A 23,076-nucleotide genomic window follows, 5' to 3' on the forward strand; every position below is an offset into this window, starting at 1 on the left:
CTCTAAATCGTTCCTATTCATGTACCTGTTCAAATGTCTTTTAAATGTAACTGTACCTGCATCTACCACTTCTGGCAGTTCATTCCACATACAAACCACCCTCCGCATGAAAACTTTGCCCCCAGGGCCCTTTTAAATGTTTCTCCTGTCATTTTAAAAATATGCTGTCTATTTTTGAACTCCTCTACCCTCAGGAAAAGACCTTTGCTATTCACCTTGTCTATGTCCCTCGTGATTTTATAAACCTCTATAAGGTCACTCCTCAACCTCCCATGATCCATTGAAAAAAGTCCCAGCCAATCCAGCCTCACCATAAAACTCAAACCCTCGAGAAACATCCTTGTAAATCTTTTCTGCATCCTCTCCAATTTAATAATATCCTTCCTATGGTCATATTCTAAAATTCTATAGGCTCTGAAACAGTTCCCATGGATTAGGGGCAGCTAATGTAACTTGAATATTGAAGAACGGAGGAAGAGGGAAAACAGCCAATTATAGGCAAAGTAGTTTGATATCAGTAGTGGGAAAAATGCTAGAGTCCATGACAAACAATGTAATAGCCGAGTGTTTGGAGGGTAGAGACAAAATCGGATAGAGGCAGCATGGAATTACAAAGGGGAATTCATGCTTGACAAATCCGCAGGATTTATTTCAAGGATGTAACTTGTAGAGTGGATAAGGGGGAGCCAATGAATGTGGTTTACTTGGATTTTGAAAACCCCTTTGATAAGGTCCTTACATAAGAGATTAGCATACAAAATTAAAGCACATGGGATAGGAGGTCGTATACTAATATGGATTGAGAAATTGTTGGCAGACAGGAAACAAAGAGTAGGAAAAAAGAGCATTTTTCTGAGTGGCTGGCACTACCTAGTGGAGTACCGCAGGGACCAATGTTTGGACCTCAGTTACTTAGAATATACATTCATGATTTAGATAAGGAAAAGTCAGCAGATGATACAAAGCTGGGTGAGAGGATATGCTGTGAGGAGGGTATGGAGAAACGTTAGTGTGATTTAGACAAGTTAAGCAAGGGTGTGGATATTGATTGCGGATTCAGTATAATGTGGATAAATGCAAAGTTATCCACTTTGATTGCAAAAACATGCAGGCAGAATATTACCTGAATGGCGAAAGATTGGGAAAGTGCAATGAGAGCTGAGTGTCCTCATACACCATACACTGGACAGAAGCAGGCAGGTGCAGCAGGAGGTGAAGAAGGCAAACAGCAGGCAAAAAGGCTAAAAGGCCAAAACATTGACGTCTTTCAAGAAAGATGTAGATATAGTTCTAAGGACTAAAGACATCAAAGGATATAGGGAGAAAGTGGGAAAAGGATAATGAGTTGGATGAGCAGCCATAGTCATATTGAATGATAGAGCAGGATCAAAGGGCTGAATGGCCTTCTCCTGCTCTTCTAATCTGTGTTTCTTAATGTTTCAGGTAGCCATTGTCAATTGTTATAAAAACTCAACTGTTCTTTAGAAAAGGAAATCAGGTGTCCTGACCTTATCTGCTTTACATGTGACTCCAGCGACGTGATTTTACTCTTAACTGTTCTCTGAAATGGCCTTGTAAGGCTGTCAGTTCAAGAGCAATTAAGGATGGGATAAAAAAAAGATACCCGAGTTTCACAGATCATACAGCGCTGTGGTAACAACCTGTTTCTGTGAGGTTGATTAGGTATGGGCTGGGATACACGGGATAATTCCCCTACTCTTCTGTGAAATAATGTTGCTGACCATTTGCATCCGACTGAAAGAGCAGACAGGGCCTCAGTTTAACACCTCAGAATTTAATGGACCTGCGGGTCTGAAGAACATGATGTGAAACTGTGTTCCTCTCTCTCTACAGGAGCTGCTGATCTTTTCCAGCACTTCCTGTTTACATCTCCAACACCTCTAGTATTTTGATTTTGGTTTGGTCTTCATGGTTGTGCTGTGTGAATTAGTTAAGATAGATCAAATACATTTTCTCATCTTTTTCCATGTCACGATCATATCAAAAAATGCACACAATCACCATTTCTACACAATATTCTGTATTTCATGTTCTTGTTACCTGATTGAATGGAGTATATGATTTCTGCATTAATTCCAACGTCCTTGTCTACAGCAAGAACTTGCAGAATGCCAGTCCCAAGTGGTGCAGTTTCTGTTATGTTGCCACTGTAAATTGGACTGGTAAATCTAGGTGGATGGTCATTTGAATCCTCCACGTTAATAACAGCTCGGACAAAATTCCGTTTAACAGGAACTTCCTGATCCCGCACCTGCCAGAAAAATAAATCAGTTCATAGCTCCATCAGACTCCTACGTGTAGAAAATCTTTTATTTCATTTACATTTCCAATACAAAAGGAGCATATTAAGAAAATGAGGCAAAGGAAATATAGTAACTTGTTCTTCTGCTGAAAGAACAGGTTTAAGGAAGAATTTTAATGTCTGGAGCTCATGGATGGGAAGAGTGGCAGAGGCGGGAGACATCATGACGTTTTGGAAGAATTTTAATGATTACTTAAAATCCATAGCATACAAGGTTACAGGTCAAAGGCTGGAAAATGAGACTAGTTAGTTTTTTTGATGACTCACACAGACATAATGAGCCAAAGAGCCTATTAAGAGGTTCATGGAATCATAGAGTCATAAATTTTACAGTACAGAAAGAGGCTCTTTGTCCCTTTGTGTCTGGACTAGCTCCTGGCAGAACTACCCAGTTCAGCCTGCTCTCCAGCCCAAGCACCCTAGCCCTCTAAAACCATCTAGCCCTTCCATATAGGAAGTCACTTACACAACTCTCCCAGGCAGTGCATTCCAAATGTTCGCAACTCTCTGATTAAAGAAATTTCTCCTCATCTCACTCCTAACTCTCTTGCTGGTAATCTTGAAATTGTGACCACTCGTTACTGACATACCAACTGGTGGAAATGGAATCTTGTCAACACTGCTCATAACTTTGAACACTTCAATAAGGCCACTTCTTAACCTTCGCTGCTCAAAAGGAGAATAAGACCATTTCCTCTCAATTATTCTTGTGTCTAAAATCCCTCATTCCTGGTATACGTCTAGTTAGTCTCCTTTGCAATTTCTCGAGGGTTTTAACATCCTTCCTTCAATAAATTGGCCCAGAACTGCATACAGTATTCCAAATGTGATCTGACCAATGATTTATAGTGGTGCACCATCACTTCCTTGCTTTTATATTCTCTAACTCGATTTATAAACCCAAGGATTCCATAAGCATTCTTAACAATAATTCCAACCTCCCTGGCCACCTTCAGAGAACTGTATATTTGATCCTGAGATTCTCTGCTCCTGTACTCCTATCAAACTGGTACCATTGAACTTGTAATGTCTGCACTTAAATTCATCCGCCAGGTATCTGCCCTTTTGGCCAATTTGTCAATGTCTCTCTGAAGATGGTCAGGTCATTCCCACAACTCACTCTCGCTGGCTTAGTATCATCTGCAAATTTAGACATTCTGCCCTCAATGCCCATCTCCAAATCATTTATATAAACCAAGAAAAGCAAGGATCCCAACACCAAGCAATCTTCCCAACACTTATAAATGTTGAGGCTGCATTACTCCACCATCAGGATGACAGGCTTGAAGGCTGTGAAGAGATAGCTACTGGAGAGATAGCAGGTAGACAACCTGGAAGATTGACTGATACATTCCCGCTGCTGTGGAGCTTTTCCAAAACTGAGCAGGAAATCGGATCAGTAGCCAGCCAGCTGACACAGTTCAGGGTCCAGTGAGGGTGAATGTTATTGGCTTGTTGGTGTTTTGCTGGCAGAAGAACAGTCCTTGCCATGAGTCAAAGTCACTTGATTAATAACGTGTCCCTGTGGCAAGTTGAGGATGCCACTGCAGCCATATACCCCAAAGTGGGGGCCACAGGCAGGAAAGGCCAGGCAACTGGAGGCATGTACCTTTTAAACTAGGCAGAAGTGGGTACTGCAGATGCTGGAGATCAAAGTCAAGATCAGAGTAGTGCTGGAAAAGCACATCAGATCAGGCAGCATCCGAGGAACAGGAAAATCAACATTTCAGGCAAAAGCCCTTCATCTGCTCCTCAGATGCTGCCTGACTTGCTGTGCTTTTCTAGCACCACTCTAATCTTGACTTTGATCTCCAGCATCTGCAGTACCCACTTCTGCCTAGTTGCTTTTCAAGTTGAGGGGCCAGAACTGCTAACCAGTAAGCCAGATGTACCTTAAGCCATCAATTAAAATGCTGTCTCCAGGAAAATCTGGTAGACGTCTGATTGGCGAGTACAGGGAAGGAACACCCCCTTCATCTAGTCACCAGGGTTTGGACTCTTGTCCTTGGTGGGAAACACAACCTCCATGTGCTCTAAATCCCTCACAATGATCTAACAGAGACTGAGAACACATTGCAGATTGGGCTGCATTTGTGAAGAGAGACAGCTATGAAATGTCGTCAAGCTGAAACGTTTACTCTTCTCTCCACAGCTGCTGCCAAACCAGCTGCATATTTAAGGCTTCCAGAAAATGCAGCAATGTGTTTGTGTAGAAATCAGCATTCCATACTTCCAGCTGTGATTCAACCCAGTTCCACATAAAGAGCAGAAATATGTCAAGGATCCTGCTTATTCTCTAGATCCCTTTGGAAAATGGCATCTAACTAACATTCCCTCCAAGCTGCATGGCTGCCTGCGCACATAGCCATTCTAAAGTTCTGTACGTGCCAAATGCACCACTGTCTTCCAGTTCCAGAGGTTGTTGCTATGCACAGACCTTAGAAACCCAGGCAGCTGGAAAATAAATTTGAGCGAACACTGTGACTACCTATTAAATATTCTGATTTTTCAGATAGTGCAATCAATCAGTTGAAGACATATCAATGATTGAGTCTGATTTGCAAATCACATTCTTCTAAAAATGAAATGCTGCCAATTTTATGAGGTTGACACAAACTTCTGTTGGAAGCCTGCCAATATGCCTATCAGTCACTGTTTACAACCAGAATTATTTTAACTGGAAGGAATCACAAACAGCAAAGACAAAAAATCATTAAGATCAATCCTTCATGTACTTTACAATGTAACCATATTCTTGCTCCTGATTCAGCAGAGTAGGTAATAGTTATTATGTAGGTGTATAGATCTGGTGTCATTCTACTTGCCTCAATTTGGAATGTTTCAATTCCTTTATTTTCTAATATAAGTATAGCAAGCAAAATCATACCACGATTTTAGGATTGACATTGGCAGCACTCTGTGCCATTTGAAAAAGGCAGTGGATCAACTTACTGAGGGTTCTCCAACTGGAACTTCCAAACACATAATCTCCACCACCAAAAAGGACAAGAAGAGTAGTGCATGGGGACATTACCTCCTGCATGTTTCCCTGCAGCCCACACTCTGATAAACACAGCCACAGCTATCTGCCATGGTGGGAATTGAACCTAGATACCCAGAACTTTATACCTGGGTCTTGGATTTGGAGGCCATCACTTCCCTAGTGATTATGTACAACGTTGCCAGCCTAGCAATAAATGACATGAATTACTTGTGGGATTTGCTTGGATATTGTTGCTCGATTAAAACTGTTTGCAAGTGGCATTTATTTTCTGCTACATTATGTAATCAACCATTTCATTTGCAACTCCATTTTGAATACTCCTTCAACATTTTCTCCCCTGCCTAGCCTTCCGTAAGAGATTTCAGCAAATGTTTTTGGGAGGTCAAAATATATATCTTGTAATTACCTCTTGCAATTAAAAAGGTGCCCATTTTACAATAAAACCCTAGTTCTGGCAAATATCATATGATTTAAGGCAGAAATGAAATACCGGATCTGATATTAGCAGATTTTGCACTCATATATTGTAATAGCTGTCTCAGAGGAAATAGCATTCCATCACTCCCCTGCATTCAAGCCTAAATCTTAGTTTAAAAGGTTAGTCAAATATGCCAGCACATCGCATCATCGGACCCGCTGTGCTCACTGTGATTATCTGTCATTCTGAAAGCTGAGCATGGTGCAACCAGAAGGTTATACAACCAGGACGCTTGGCAGAGAAAACTATTGAAATATTACTTGCATGACCTTGGAAATCAAGGCAAAGTTATCAGTACTGTGGAAATTAGTGCAATTTATCATCTTGAACATTGACAGCAACCATATGGTGGATAGCACAGGTTTGGCACAATTCATGCTTTCCCATATGCTTCCAGGAAAAATGGAAATTATTTCCAGCTCAATAGCAGTCTAATTCCCAGCCTCCAGAGCATCCAACTTATCATAATAATGCTCCTTCTATGGGGCAAATAAATTTAACTTGAAATGCCTCTAATCTCTTAATCTTAATCTTAATAAAATGGCTTCAGTACAAAAGTCCAGGGCAGTTTTAGGTACAATAGTACATTTTCCAAAATGCTTCAATGTTCAAATCTTACTTGAATACATTTTGATCCTGCCTCAGTTGGCTAATTGGTCTTAGTGAGTTTTGGCAATATCAATCGAATTCCCTAATGAAATGGTTCGTTGGAATAAATTGGAATTCAGTGCCAATGTCATTTAGTAAGATTACAGCTGGCTGGTTGTGGAAAACATTAAAATATCCTAGATGTATAGGGTTAAGTCAAGGCACTTGGGAGACGCTAGATTGAAGGAGCTTTATTCATGTCTAACCATGTTTACTTGGCACTGGAGGTCCTGATGCTGACAGACAGCCATGAATTTCCTTGGATCTTCTCCACCTCCATAACTTTGGTGTTCCAGCAAAATATCTGCCAGTGGAGTTAAGAAAGGCCCAAGGAAATTGCCAACAGTGGTGAAATCCATTCAAAAGAAGAACTAACTGGATAAGAAAACTTTCTTCAGAAACCTTCCAAAAGATTGAACTGAATACCTGTATGTGGTGTTGTTTACCTACCATAATGGTGAGTGTGTGCAGGTGTATTGATTCATAATCCAACTCGTTGGTAGTCATCAGCACTCCGCTGGTAGGGTCCAGATGAAACAGTTGTAGACTGTTAACATCAATGCTGCTCTGGATGGTGTAAATCAGTTTGCTTCTTCCATCTGGGTCTTGAGCACTGATCTGCAGGATCTCTGTCAAGCGAGGAGTGTCTTCAGGAATCCATACCTCATACTTATTCTCTAAAAACTGTGGTCGATGTTCATTCATGTCAATGACTCTGATGTACGCCTAATAAATAAAAGCAAAAGTGATTAGAAAAGGCTGCATGGAAACTTAAGAAGTGCATAATATAACAGTGAAGTAGTAGGCAGGATTGTCCTTGAGAGTTGTAGTAATCCCAAGACATAAATATAGTAGGAAAACGGGGAATAATTCAGGAAGCTATTCTCTCCTTCCTTTCTCCTCACTCTACCACCTCGTCTGAGATTTGAGACCATTAGTGATAGGAGATGTAATGGCAGACTCATTCAAATTAAGATGTTACATGATAACCATCACAATTCAGAAATGCACAAAGGAAACACTGTGAATAGGTGGGTCATATGGACTGAAGGTTTTCTGTAGGGCAGCCCTATCATTTGGCTGCTGCTTATGGGCTGGTTACACTTGGGGGTTGGTTAGCTCCATTGGCTGGCATGTGGTTCAGATTGTGAACAGCCTGACTTTGGTTCACATTCTGTCTAAGGTAGTACTTGGGACCTGCATCTGCACACTGTCCCTAACAGTGGGAAAAAGAACTGCCAATAAAAAGGCCCAGGAAGAAGCATCGGGAGGTATTTAAAATTCAAAGGGATGTCTTAGCTACAGTGTGCTTCATTGTTTATATCAAGGGAGTTCATTTTATGCATTTTCCATTCAAATAAGTTGCTCTTATTATACTTACTTTTACACACTGGTGGGACATTTCACTCTGGCGGATTCCCAGTGCATAGTCAAGCAGGTGAGATTCCCACCTGCTCTGTTCCTTTGTCACCTCCGGGAAAATAAATCAGGAATTGGGGCAGCGATGAGAATGTGGAACTCACTTTCACAGGGAGTATTTGTGGCAAATACTATATTTTTTTAAACAGGAAGCTAGATAAATATATTAGAAAAATGATTTAATATGTTTTACTGATGGTTTTTTGGACGTTCTACTGAAAGAGTTACATGAGCAGGGATGGAAGAGTGTTAAAGGGAAGGTAAACATCAGTATGGACTGATTGGACTGAATGGCCTGTCTCAATGTGATTGACTCTATATAATGCTATGTAGAACTGTATGTTTTCTTACATCCTGTTCTGAACCAGGGATTCATGCTGTCATGCAGTTGTAGTTCAAATGAAACATCATTTCCTTTTGCGCACCAAAATCGAGCCACTACTCCTGGTGTACACTGGCTTGTCCCAGTCTGGAACACAGTCCAGCAGACCTATCCCAGGTCTGCTTTACATATGTTTTTCTCAGTAGTGAACACATTTTCCCACAGCACCTGTGTTGTGTGTGTGTGTAAGTGCAGTGACTCAGTAAAGATACCAACGTGCGAAAAAACAAATTTATTCGATATGCCCTCCACCAGGAAAATACCCACGAGACCAGTGAACCAGGAACAAGCAAAGGAGATCAGGACAATACGTATGTGGAGAAACTGAAGGGGAAGGCTAGGCATTGAATCAAAATAGAATTGGAGGGGCAAAGAAAACACTCCATCCACCGCCTCACCTACCTATCCCTAATGGCATCAAGAGCACTGGTGAACACAGCATGCTCCCTCTCCAAGGACACCGTACATAACCACGGAAGAATGGCAGACAGTCGGCAGAAATGACCCCCTCCAAGGCCCGCAGCCTGGACCTGTTTATTGCAAGCCTGGCCAGGCCCAGAAGCAGACCATGAGGAGATCCTCCGATCTGCCTGAACCCCTCCTCATTGGACAGGGTCTGCTTTACAAAGGGGTTATGTGATGAGTTCTATCAGAGCAGGTCATTGCCTGTTACCAAGGTAACTTATAATCGCCATGACATGATTAGTTAGAGGTTTCCCATGGGTCTTGCAGGGCTTATCATCACAATCCATCAAGTGCTAAAAGCAACATATGACTGAAGCTTTATTATCTCTGTTACAACATGGACTGTGAGAATCAGTGGGATGGAAGATGGCCATTATTGTCCAACCTACCCTCTGCTGTTTGTGGACAAATATTTAGTTTCCAGCAGAGATAACTACATTCTAACTATTTGGAGGAATCCCAATCTGGATGCCCCCACCAACACACACAGCTCATTAATCAAGGTATACGTTTGGTCCCAAACCCTATTAATATGATTTCTCAGACATAATGAGAACAGAGCAAGAATCCTTCTAGAGTGTGAAAGGTCCAGCATCTCAAGAGTACATCTGCTCATTGGGGATTGTCCCTTACCCAGTTTCTAAAATACGTGATTTTTCTTTTGATGAGATCCCTCAATTTCATGAGAATCAATGGATACCTAATGAGGTAGTGAGTCATCCAGATTTGCCAAATCCCAAACCACACTCAAGTCAGACTAGAATACGACATCAATAGCTATCACTGACTAATTGGAGCAGTGCAATCTATATCGTTATATTAAATGTGTTCCTGTAATTGACAATTTACTCAGTGGTTAGCATGCTGCCTGACAGCGCCAGTGACCTAGGTTCAATTCAACCCTCGGGTCACTGTGTGTGTATGGAGTTTGCACATTCTCACCGTGTCTGTGTGGGTTTCCTCTGGGTGCTCCAATTTCTTCCTACTGTCCAAAGATGTGCAGGTTAGGTGGATCGGCAATGGGAATTACAGGGATTGGGTCGAGGGGGTGGGACTGGTTGGGGTGCTCTTCAGAGGGTGGGTGTGGATTCGGTAGGTAGAATGGCCCACTTCCACGCAGTAGGGGTTCAATGAAATATGAATTTCTGCCTTAATTGAACTTGGTATAATTGTAGTGATGGACCTTATGGGAATTGATAACCTTCACTTATTTCTATAACGTTTTATAAATTCCCTTAGATACAAAATTCTGGTAACTCTCAGGGATTTCACTCTCAAGACTGTCTTCACAAGGATTTGCAGCTGAAGGCAGAGCCACAGCCTGGTCAGCTGCATGGGACACACAGTATGTTTCCTGCTCTTCACCTTGAGGAGCCCTTGTTCAAACTCATTTTCCTACAATTTTTTATGTCTCCTTGATCTTGGCTTTCTTTCCCAACTCTTCCTCTCTCTCTCTCTCTCACTTTTAATTTCCTTACTGCAACTATCATCATGTCATTGTCTTCAGCTTTCAACTGTATCCGAGCATGTACTTTACTACTCAATTTCTGTATTATCTGTCGTTTTTTTCTCTCTTGAATAATGTAAGAGACTTAATCATACACTCTGGTTAGTTGTAGGTTAGATTAGTAGTTAGTTGAGTTTTGTCTTTTTTTTCTCAGTATCTCTTCTTTTGTTTGATAGATTTTGGCTATTATTTATTTAAGATTTAATTGTATATCAATGTTTATTACATGGGTTTTTTATTTGTAAACTTGTAAAAACATGTTAAATTTTCAATAAAAATATCTATATAAAAAAAAATTCAGGTTTTCCGGATTTTGGGCAAATTTCTAAACCGAACTGCCTTGATAAATCTTTTAACTGTCTGAGAGACAAAACATTTATATCCTCAAAAATAACTTCCTCTAATTCTGCTAGGAATGCACTGGCTTTGAATGCACATTTCTATACTGTGGTAATGAAAACTTGAGAGAGTTGTTCACAGTTTGGTCATTTAAAACACATTTCAAAGTGGTAATTTACCCAATGCAGTTCTTTCTTTTCATCAATAACTAGAGAACCCAATTTGCCGTGACCAGATCCTGGGCAAAGTCCTCCAATCCATTACTAATCCATATGGGATACCCCAAATCATTAGCTCCCAGATGACATGAAATGGAACTGGCTTCCTTATTTTATTCATCCACCCACTTGGTTGGCTACAACAATGTTAATTTAGAAAGGATCATTTCCCTTTTCTCCTTACTCCCCACACCCAAATAAACTTTTGATTTTAAAGTCAATTTAGCTAGATTATCTTGATTGAGTTCATTATTGAACAAAAGAAGAATTAGTCACACAACCTCTATATACACTGATTAGAAATAAGAGGTGAGTCTAAAAAGATAAAAATTAAAAAAGAAACGCATACTGATCAGTCTATGAATTGCTTACAAAGACTAGAGAGTAGAATATCGTGCTTAATGCAGTAGAGGGAAACAGTCATTTCCCAATCCTTAGTTTAGCAGATTGGTTGGGACTCCATAATTCTGATTCCTTCCAACTGTGATTTAATTCTAGCATTCAGGATGACTTAGTTTATTTGTTCAGGGGATGTGGGCATCACTGGCTGGGTAGCATTCATTGCTCATGGAACAGTTAAAAGTCAGGAAACATATATCGGTCAAAACGGGTATGGGTGGCAGATTTCTTCCCCTAAAGTACCTTAGTGAATCAATTGAGCCTTTACAACAAGTCTTAGCAGTTACATGATGACCATTAGGCTAACTTTTAATATCAAATGTCACTTCTGCCACAGCAGACTTTGAACTTAAGAACCTTAGTCTTGGAAATCTAGATTACTAGTTTGGTGACCTTACCACTGCATCACTGATTCTGCTGAGAGGGAGCGAAAGAGAGAGTGAGAGAGAGGCATTGTTTCATTTTGTCTGATTCACAACACTCAAGAGTGAGAGACAGGCAACTTGCCGATAATTTTCCAGTGTGATCTTCCCCACAGAGTAACTCTCTAAACTGGCATACATAAGAATGTTCAGTTCCACTAGTAGACGCCAGCAGAGTTGAAACTCATTTTTAATCACTGTCCTTTTTTAACATAGGGAAAAACATAAAACAAGTCCAGAGTTTGGGACTCAATCTGCAGAGTGGGGCTTGCAGTTGAGCAAGGTGCCATCTACCCCTTACAAACTCTGCAGTACAAGAGACCATAATATAGGCTGTTTTAATTTGCCTCCCCTCCACCTGCCCCAAGAGCTTTTATTTGAAGTTTTCTTCGCATCTATAGGTGTGATATTTTGACGGTCTGATTAGATTAGATTACTTACATTGTGGAAACAGGCCCTTCGGCCCAACAAATCCACACCAACCCGCCGAAGTGCAACCCAACCAGACCCATTCCCCTACATTTACCCCTTCACCTAACACTATGGGCAATTTTAGCATGGCCAATTCACCTAACCTGCACATTTTTGGACTGTGAGAGGAAACCGGAGCACCTAGAGAAACGGGGAGAATGTACAAACTCCACACAGTCAGTTGCCAGAGGTGGGAATTGAACCTGTGTCTCTGGCACTGTGAGGCAGCAGTGCTAACCACTGTGCCACCGTGCCGCCCATGTCTGTCTATCCAAACAGTCACTGAATTTACATCCTTCGGCATTTATTGCTACATCAGCCCTCTTTTAAAAACACATTTTGGAATTAGTCATGATAATGCTTAGTAAAATCAATTTTATCTATTTACCTACATAAAACAAGGGTAATATATAATGCTTTCCTCACTCTTAAACAAAATACATTACACTTTAAAGTGTAACAAAAAGAGTAATAACACCAACCACTTATTGCTGTTTTTCTGATCTTGTGCATCTTGCACTCTTCAAAAGCAATGGCCATTCAAAAACATCTTCCAATCTACAGAAATCTCCCTCAGCAGCGAGCTGTTAATTCATATGTGGATGGGCTTCATTAAACTGCCTGTCCACTGTCAGTCGTTGAGTAGATTCGGGTGAAATTAAGTATAGTACCATCTGAGTGGAGAAGCATTGTAAGTGCATTCTAGACTTTGATAAATCACTGCAATGATCTCCAACAAAGAGTCATGGAATGGCTCCAGCAGGTGTTAGCCTGTGTTACTGGCATATGGAATTCATTAGGACTGTGCGACAAAATAAACAGTACAAAATGCACATATTGATGTCCATTTAACACTCATACCTGAGTTGTGGCAGCATTTGTTCCATTTGTCATTTGCACTGTTAAGTTGTAATTTGATGTTTGACTGGCATTTAATGGTTTAGCAATGGTGATGGTACCACTGTTCTTCTCTATTTCAAACTCCTCATTATCATTCCCACCTGATAAGAATACAAATATATCAGCCTCAAAAATATTTATTCCAAATTCAATGTCTGACAAGAAAACCGCCCTCAAAAATATTTTTACACTGAACATGAAATATCAAGTCAACCTTTTCAGAACGTAGGTACAGAGCAAATAATGGTCATTTTGCTTACAAAGCATGGGCTTTCCAAAGGACCAAGCATAACTTACATTTCCAAATGAGAATTTTAATTTAAATGTAGTCTACAAGTGAAATGACAGTAACTTATCCTTTCTACAATTTTGCCCACAAATTAGCAACTTCTTTGATTTTAGCAATGTCACAGAATTGACTGGTGTATACACTCCCTACAAAAACACAACCAGTACCATAGAGTTAAACACATTTGTAAAAGAGTTACTTTCATTTGGGGCATACAATATTGTAAAAAATAATCACACTTTTTCAGTAAACAGCAAGGAAAACACAGTTACATGATTAACTAATGACATAATAAAATGACATGTAAATGGAAACTCTGAGCAACTGTGGATTTATTACATTAAAAGAGGAAAACTTATTACATTAAAGGCCAAGTGAAAGAGCGTAGTGTGATGAGCAGATGGATTACCCAGTGGGAATCGAGGTCCTACCATATGGTAACAACATGAATTGAACGACATTGCGAGGAAGTAATGATATACTCTAGACTCACAGCAAATGCTCTTCTATCTGCTGCACATGGATTGTCATTACTCTGCATGGAATGGATACATCATTGCTCACTTTACATCTTTACAATTTGTGCCTCTGTCTCCTGATTGTGTGTGGCATCTTCACCCATATAGAGGCACAGCCATTCAATACCGAGCAGATGGAGAGTCTTGTGCCTCTGCTGGCTGATTTGGTCAATGCTGAGTTGGAACGGGGTCGTACAGACTAGTAAGGCTTTAGGTTCACTCTCCAGTTCATGCAGGAATGCTTCAACTGGCTTCAGCATGATGGATTAGGAAACAGTAAAAGTCAGCCAGGGCTCCTGTTCTTCATTGCTATCCTGTAACCTCAGCTGGAAGGCTTGCATTTGTGAATGTTCACTGCAGAAATGATCAGACTTGGCCTTGATACACTTTCTCCCTTACAATGTTTGCACTCTTAGCCAATGCCTGTTTCTGTAAGTTCCCATGTGGAGAATGACAGCTTCACACCTCAGTAAATCAGTGATTTGAATCATAGTCACAGAAGGGGAATATCCGGCCCTTCCTGTTCTTCCCCCATAGCTCTGTACATTACACTTCAGCAAGTGAATATCCTAATGCCTTTTGGAAACTGCTAGTAAATCTGCTTTTACTACTCTTTCTGACAGGGCCATCCAGATTGAAATCATTTGCTGCTTTAAAACCTCCACAGATGCAGGGTTTTTTCTTGTCAGTTATGTTAAATTGCTTGAAGAAATAACATACAAAAAGTGAAGAGATAATTGTGGGAGTCACTATAATGGTTATGGCTATTTGGGCACACTGGCAGCAAAAAGAGTTGGAATTTGGAACTGACTCAGTATAGGTACAAAAGATTCAACCTGTACCATTGGCATCATTCTGTATCACACTCTAGCCACCTGACCAACTAAGCTAGCTGATCCCTATCTCACAACATGCACAAGATCATGTCACTTCTGTCGCTCAACTATGGCCTTGACATCTTCACCAAATAGCATGGAGAGATAAGCGAGAAGAGGGTGGGGGTGGGGAAAGAGTAGCATAGAGTACAATGGGTGAGTGGGGGAGGAGATGAAGGTGGTAGGTCAAGGAGGAGAGGGTGGAGTGGATAGGTAGAAAAGAAGATATGCAGGTCAGACAAGTCAAGGAGACAGTAACTGAGCTGGAAGTTTGAAACTACGATGAAGTGGGGGAAGGGGAAATGAGGAAGCTGTTGAAGTCCACATTGATGCCCTGGGGTTGAAGTGTTCCGAGGCGGAAGATGAGGCGTTCTTCCTCCAGGCGTCTGGTGGTGAGGGAGCGGCGGTGAAGGAGGCCCAGGACCTCCATGTCCTCGGCAGAGTGGGAGGGGGAGTTGAAATGTTGGGCCACGGGGCGGTTTGGTTGATTGGTGCGGGTGTCTCGGAGATGTTCCCTAAAGCGCTCTGCTAGGAGGCGCCCAGTCTCCCCAATGTAGAGGAGACCACATCGGGAGCAACGGATACAATAAATGATATTGGTGGATGTGCAGGTGAAACTTTGATGGATGTGGAAGGCTCCTTTAGGGCCTTGGATAGAGGTGAGGGAGGAGGTGTGGGCACAGGTTTTACAGTTCCTACGGTGGCAGGGGAAAGTGCCAGAATGGGAGGGTGGGTCGTAGGGGGGTGTGGACCTGACCAGGTAGTCACGGAGAGAACGGTCTTTGCGGAAGGCGGAAAGGGGTGGGGAGGGAAATATATCCCTGGTGGTGGGGTCTTTTTGGAGGTGGCGGAAATGTCGGTGGATGATTTGGTTGATGCGAAGGTTTGTAGGGTGGAAGGTGAGCACCAGGGGCGTTCTGTCCTTGTTACGGTTGGAGGGGTGGGTCACCTCTATCCAAGGCCCTAAAGGAGCCTTCCACATCCATCAAAGTTTCACCTGCACATCCACCAATATCATTTATTGTATCCGTTGCTCCCGATGTGGTCTCCTCTACATTGGGGAGACTGGGCGCCTCCTAGCAGAGCGCTTTAGGGAACATCTCCGAGACACCCGCACCAATCAACCAAACCGCCCCGTGGCCCAACATTTCAACTCCCCCTCCCACTCTGCCGAGGACATGGAGGTCCTGGGCCTCCTTCACCGCCGCTCCCTCACCACCAGACGCCTGGAGGAAGAACGCCTCATCTTCTGCCTCGGAACACTTCAACCCCAGGGCATCAATGTGGACTTCAACAGCTTCCTCATTTCCCCTTCCCCCACCTCATCGTAGTTTCAAACTTCCAGCTCAGTTACTGTCTCCTTGACTTGTCTGACCTGCATATCTTCTTTTCCACCTATCCACTCCACCCTCTCCTCCTTGACCTATCACCTTCATCTCCTCCCCCACTCACCCATTGTACTCTATGCTACTCTCTCCCCACCCCCACCCTCCTCTAGCTTATCTCTCCATGCTTCAGGCTCACTGCCTTTATTCCTGATGAAGGGCTTTTGCCCAAAACGTCGATTTCGCTGCTCGTTGGATGCTGCCTGAACTGCTGTGCTCTTCCAGCACCACTAATCCAGTACTTGGTTTTCAGCATCTGCAGTCATTGTTTTTACCTTATCTTCACCAAATAAACAGGGCTGGTGTTTAACAATGTTGGCAAGAAGTTCAAAATTAGTTGCTGTCAAAACTGGATGTGATCACCTGAGCTCAGGAGGATTCCTCAGAGGCTGTTTCCAGAATTTGATTCATTCAGGAGATGCAGGCTTTGATGACTGGGTCAGCATTTACTGCCCATTCTTAAATCCATAGTTGCCCTTTAGAAGGTATGGTGAACTGCCTTCTTGAACACTGCAGTTCATTTGGCACAGGTACATATACAATGTTTTAAGGGAGGGAGTTCAAGTAAGTAACAAATGACTAAATAACAAGTAAGGAATGATAATATATTTTAATTCAGGATAATGAATGGCTTGAATGGGAATTTGCAAGTGGTAGTAATCCCAATTATCTACTACTCTTGTCCTTTAGATGTCAGTCACTGTTCATGGGTTTGGAAAGTCTTTGAAGTCTTGGTGAATTTCTAGATCTTTAGGTGGTACACACTGAGCCTTGGTGATGGAGACAGTCATCAAAGGATATTTTAATTTGCGAGTCTTCTCTTTTGACATGAGAACATTGCATCCTTTTATCTCACTTTCCAATAAAGGGACTTCATTCCTCCACCCAAATTGCAATAAGGCAACAGACCAGCTATCCTTGTCTCTGTGTGAATGCTCCAGTGTGTTCAAGTGGTCAGCTGCAATTGTGCCTTGAAATGCAATAAACCTCCTCCACGTGTACATTAATGATGTAATTCAGAAACCCAGGAATAAGGGTAGGCTGGTAAACCTCTCAAGCCTTTTCTGTCATTTATTCAGATCCTGATCTGTATCTTAACTCTATCTTCCACCTTGGTTCACTACCTCTTAATACATTTGCTAAACCAAAATATGTTGTCCATAAATTTTCAACTAACCCAGGCACAACAGATTTAGTGGGAAGAAAGTTTCAGATTTCTACTTTGTCTATAAAAGTGTCAGCCACGGCCAATATATTTTTACTAAGATCTGATACCCATGACCGGAATACAGCACTTGCATGCTGTAAATCTAATCAGAGGCCATAATCTAGCATCTTCTGGACTGCGTATTCACAATTAGCACGCTATGAAAAATCTTGTTTCAGAAAACAAAATCAAATCTCAGCACAACTGTAGCTAAATTATATCTCATTCAGTAAAGGAACAAACTTCATTGAAGAGCTTCACAACAACCACAAACAAACAACACGAATGGTTGCTTAAACGTAATGAGAAAGTTTCAATCCATTGTAAAGCAGAAGATGTTTATCTGCAGGTGCAAAGTATGTGAAAGAAAGTGTTCCTCCTTTCAAAAACGCACCACATGGTAGGCTTTCAACAAAAGGTTAGGCATGAGGGATCAGGAGAAATAGCTAAATGGTTAGCAAATTAGCTTTTCTATAGAAATCAGTGAGTAAAGGTAAATCAAAATCATTCTGATTGGAGTAAAGTGACATTCTACTGGGATTTGTGCTGGGACCATTATAATCCATAGTTTGCACTAATGATCTGGACTTAACAATATGTAATTTAGTGTCAATATTTGCAGTTAGCATCAAACAGGACAGCATAGTTAAAAATGAGGAATGTGCAACATAACACATGACAGTAGAAAAGTTATATTCTGTATAATTTGGTGTTACTTGGGAAGATGTAAATAACACATATAGAGGTTACTTCCTTTAAAGAAACGATTGCTGTTTTTCAACAATAGATATAAGCACTGTCACATTTACACACGCTTCTGAACATTACAGTATGAAGTACAATTTGTCTGTCATGAGGTGCTATCTGGTTATGATCTCATTGATCCTGGCAACCATGTAAGTACATGCAAATTTGCATGTGTGAGCTTCAGCGATGGTGTCTGCAGATTTGTTGCTTTATGCGAACATCAAAGCCAAACACAATGTCGTCCTCCACTAATATTAAACTATACATTTCTAGCAGAAGCTCATGGCCTATTCTTCCCCTCTTTGAATCAGGATATACCAACTAACTTCAGCAGTTGTATCATCAACTTGGATGACATTTTCTGAGATCCTTCTTATAAGTACATCATTTTTGTTTAATTGTCTGCAATGTCACTTACTGGAGTGATTCTAAAGTTGTACTGAATCTAGGGATAATTGATGGGCCTAGATAGAAACCTCCTGCTCATGCTGTAGCTCTGTAAGCACTTGGTCTCGAAAGGTCTCTATGAATCCAAGAATTGTCCACCTCAAGATAGACAGGAAATGGTAGCACTTCTTAATAGATCCATCATTGTCCCAATCACATCCCTGTTTGAAGAGTGCTAGAGAAAATGCAAATTCTTTCTTCCTATTTGAAGTAAATCCATGTAATATAATCTAATCATAGCTTCTAGGGTGAAATTATGTAATTAGTTCATTTACTGTCAAATTACATCCAAGCCAGTGATGGCAGGTTCATCACACTGTTCTGGCTAAGCCTTAAACAAAGTTCTGTAAAGGGAGATAGTCCTTTTCATTTTAGCCAGCAAACTATTATTACTTCAGCAGACTTGTTGGGCAACTCCAGCATTTTATAGAAAGATGAGCAGTTTTAACCAGAAACAGTTTCAATACAAACCGTATGAGGTAACAAATAATCCTAAATCATAAAGAATAGTGATACTTCGGAAAGTGTATCATTGCCTTACCGATAATATCAAACCACAATTGGCTCTTAGTGAGTTCTGTACTGGTCACCCCAACCATATGATTCACCGGGTCCGTCTCCATGACAGCAAAGTTAAAATGAGGCTCGTCAAAAGCCAGAGGTTCCATGGATGGTGGAGGCTTTTGAATCCATTCAATATGTAGACGGACAGTTGTTGATATCTGTGGCCTCCCATTGTCTGAAGCACAAATCTGAAAGGACAGATTACAGAGTTTAATTGCTTGGATTTCAAAAGTAATTCTAGTTCTGATGACGTCAAACAATGAATTTTGCATAGACTCATTGTCTCAAACCATGATCACTAGGTCTAGCTGTCCTTGTCTTATTCCTGTCATATACCTACTTTACAACTGCAGTACAACATTAAATGGCACCTCCTTCTTAGACACCATGTTAACTTGCAGCCACATGGAGCTAGGAGAAAGTAAGGACTACAGATCAGAGTTGAGAGTGTGGTGCTGGAAAAGCACAGCAGGTCGGGTAGCATCCGAAAAGCAGGAGAATCAACGTTTCAGGCATAAACCCTTCATCAGGAAAGTGCTGATGCCCGAAACATCAACACTCCTGCTCCTCGGATGCTGCCTGACCTGCTGTGCTTTTCCAGCACCATACTCTCAGCCACATGGAGCTATACACTCTCACCAGTCACAGAAATAATGTTTCACCATTGGGTACCCTCACACTATAAGTAAACACTGTGTGAAAATTTATCAAAACCTGGGTTCCTTCAACTGAAATCCTATTGCAACAATGCAGACATAATATCGTTTTGAGCCATTTGTCAGAGCCAATACTTTAGTCAAAGGACCAGTTCCTTTTAATGTTTACAATAAAATGAAGTAAACAATACAGTAAATAAAAATGGGCTAAATAGGTTAAAAATATGATCCTATGCCTATTGATAGTGAGAATTTTAAATGGGACACGGGGCACATCATACCAGAGACAATATTGTCACAATCAAGTAACTGTCACAATCAAGTAATTACAATATTATATTTTTATGAAGGAGGCTAATTTGACTTTAAATAATAGATATAGCACATAAGAAAATGGCTGTCAGAGCCATGCATTTCAGATATAACTCACTGCCAGCAAAGGCAGACTTACCAATATGGAAGAATCAATCAGTTTGAAAGTGAGAACCTTGAGTCAGAAACAACGATGCAAAATATAAATATCCCAACATCAACCACAGAGGGAACCAATTAGAATTTGGTTAACCTCTTTGACACTACAATGGGTCCTTTATAGTGGGAAAATTCGAGCCTTCTGGTACAAGCAAGAGGATGGGAGAAACCTTCACAGGGAGTTCCAGCATAACCAAATTTACTCTGTAGGACAATCATTCGTCGAACATAGCAGCCATCTTAAATTTGATCTGTACAAAACTCTGTGAAACAGTCTTTTAAAACAGAATTCACTAAGCACAACGACAGAGTCTACATCACAGAAAGATATATCTTTTTAAAGAGAATTGTTTTCAGAAATCTGCCAAAAGTATCTAAGCAGGTATAAGGGCATTCCATTGGCTGTTTTCCAATGGACTTCAATCAAAGCTAAAATTCTTGAAAGATTATTACAGTTCACCCACTATCTCTGCAGGTGCATCCCTTCTAATCCTAAAATGCAAACAGCAAGGTTCTGGAGAATTATCAACATTTAGCTCCACCAGTTTCTCACATACCTTTTCTCCAGTGATAGTTATTGTATTTATTTCTAACCCTTTTTCTCTTGATTATTTAGTACTTTTGAGGTACCTTCTGCCTTGAAGACTGATGCAAGATATTCGTTCAACTTCTCAGTGATTTACTGGCACCCCATTTTATTTCCCCAGCCTGTTTCTCTAAGGTGCCTGTGATCTCTGAGGACATAAGGTTGCCTTTTGTTGGTTTCTTAAACATTCTCACCTTTTGGTTTACCATGAATCTTTGCCAGATCCTGTATTTTTTTGTTTCAATTTGATGCTATCCTCAACTTGCTTGGTTAACTACTGTTAGTTTATTCTCTTTCTTACTTGGGATATATCTTTGTTGTGAGCCATGAACTATTTTCCTAAATATCTGTCACTGTATCTCAAAAAATGTTTCTGCTAAGCCTCTTTCCCAGTCCATTCCAGCCAACTCTGCCTTCATTCCTAGGTAATTACATTGTTATTTATATTTTGCACTGTTGTTTCTGACTCAAGGTTCTCACTTTCAAACTGACTGATTCTTCCACATTACAGTTACTATTTCCTCAAGGATTTTTATTTGAAGATCATTTATTGACCCTGTCTCATGCAGATTCCAGTGTTCAGCCAATTTACTTCATTTCACGTGATGTTAAGAAATGACTGAAACCACAGGATACGACAAATTTCAGACTATAGGTTCTGATACCATTCCAACAATAGTATTCAAGACTTGCAGAAATTTCTTTGTGCCAAGCACAATGTAACAACACAGGTATCTATGCAAAAAAATGAGAAAAATCTCCCAGATACACACAAAAAAACAGAAAAAACCAAACTGGCTAATTACCATCACATCAGCCTGCTCTTGATCATCAGTGAAGTGTCAGAAGAAGTCACTACAGAACCGTCAAGCAGCACTTGCTTAGCATAACCTGCTCAGTTTGGGTTCCACCAGGGCCACACTTCTGCTAACCTCATTACAGTTTTGATTCAAACACAGACAAAAGACCTGAACTCCAGAGATATGATTGGTGGTGATGGTGATGGTGGTGGTGGTGGTGGTGGTGGGGTGGGGGGTTTCAGTGAGAGTGACAGACCTTGACATCAATGGTTATACTTCACTGAGTGTGGCATCAAGGTGCCTTGGCACAACTACAGTCAATGAGAATCAGGGAAACCATTCCACTGATTGGAGTCATAGCTAGCTCAAACAAAGTTATTGGACATGACTCGTGTCAAGTTCAGGACGTCTCTGTAGGAATTCTCCAGGATGTTTCCCTAGGCTCAGCCATTTTCAGTTACTTCATCAATGTCCTTCCCTCCATCATAAGGCCAGGAGTGGGAGATGTTCACTCATGGATTGCACAACATTCAGCTCCATTTGCAATGCCTCAGATACTGAGGCAGACCAGGTTCAAATATAGCAACTCCTATGCAATAATCAATTTTGGACTGATAAGTGGCAAGTAACGTTCAGGCCATATCAGTACCAGGCAATGATCATCTCCAACAAGAGAGAATCTAAACATTGCATCTTGATGTTCAATGGCATTACTATTGCTGAGTTCACCCACTATCAACATTCTGGAGTTACCATTGAGCAGAAAGTGAACTGGACTTGCCATACAAATACCATGGCTGTAGATCAGCTTAGACAAGGAATTTTGTGGCATGTAACCCAACTCCTGACTCCAAAAGCTTGTCTAATATCTATGAAGTACAAGTGAAGTATGTGATGGACCACACCCACTTGCCTGGTTTAGTGCAGCTCTAACACTCAAGAAGCCTGGCACTATCCAGGACAAAGCAGCCCACTTGATTGGCATTTCATTTACAAACATTTACTCCTCAATTGATGCTCAGCAGCAACAATGGGAATCAACTCTAAGATGCACAACAGAAAGTCACCAAGGTTCCACAGCATTTCCCAAACCCACAACTACTAGCATCTAGAGAGATAAGGGCAACAGATACATGGAAACACCATCAACTGCAAATTCCCCACTAAGGCATTCACCATACTTACCTGGAAAAATATTGCTGTTTAGTCACTATTGCTGGGTCAAATGGGTGGCACAGTGACTCAGTGGCTAGCACGGATGCCTCACACTGCCAGATTCAATTCCAGCCTTGGATGACTACACTGTGTGGAGTTTGCACATTTTCCCTTAATCTACGTGGGTTTCCAACAGGTGTTCCAGTTTCTTTCCACAGTCCAAAGATCTGCCGGTTAGATGGATTGCCCAAGCTGAAATTGTCAGTATTGTCCAGGGATGTGTAGGCTAGAGGGAGTTAGCCATGGAAAATATGGGGTCATGGGGATATGGTAGACAGCTGGGTCTGTGTGAGGGTTGGACTCAAGGTGCTAAATGACCTCCTTCTGGGATTCTATGATTT

The 23,076-nt window shown here is 41.2% G+C and overlaps 1 protein-coding gene across 2 annotated transcripts in view; it reads right to left on the reverse strand.

Moving 5' to 3' along the window:
- The window catches only part of LOC140491952 (protocadherin Fat 1-like), a 157,869-nt gene that overhangs the window by 43,956 nt on the left and 90,837 nt on the right, over positions 1-23,076 (reverse strand). For both annotated transcript variants that reach the window (XM_072590458.1, XM_072590457.1), the window contains exons 6-9: positions 18,985-19,195; positions 12,937-13,076; positions 6,904-7,179; positions 2,062-2,272 (exon numbers count right to left, since the gene is read on the reverse strand). In XM_072590458.1, the coding sequence (XP_072446559.1) occupies positions 2,062-2,272; positions 6,904-7,179; positions 12,937-13,076; positions 18,985-19,195 (838 nt within the window). The remainder of the gene's footprint in view (positions 1-2,061; positions 2,273-6,903; positions 7,180-12,936; positions 13,077-18,984; positions 19,196-23,076) is intronic.

This window comes from Chiloscyllium punctatum, chromosome 20, assembly GCF_047496795.1.
Source record: "Chiloscyllium punctatum isolate Juve2018m chromosome 20, sChiPun1.3, whole genome shotgun sequence".
Classification (NCBI taxonomy): Eukaryota; Metazoa; Chordata; class Chondrichthyes; order Orectolobiformes; family Hemiscylliidae; genus Chiloscyllium; species Chiloscyllium punctatum.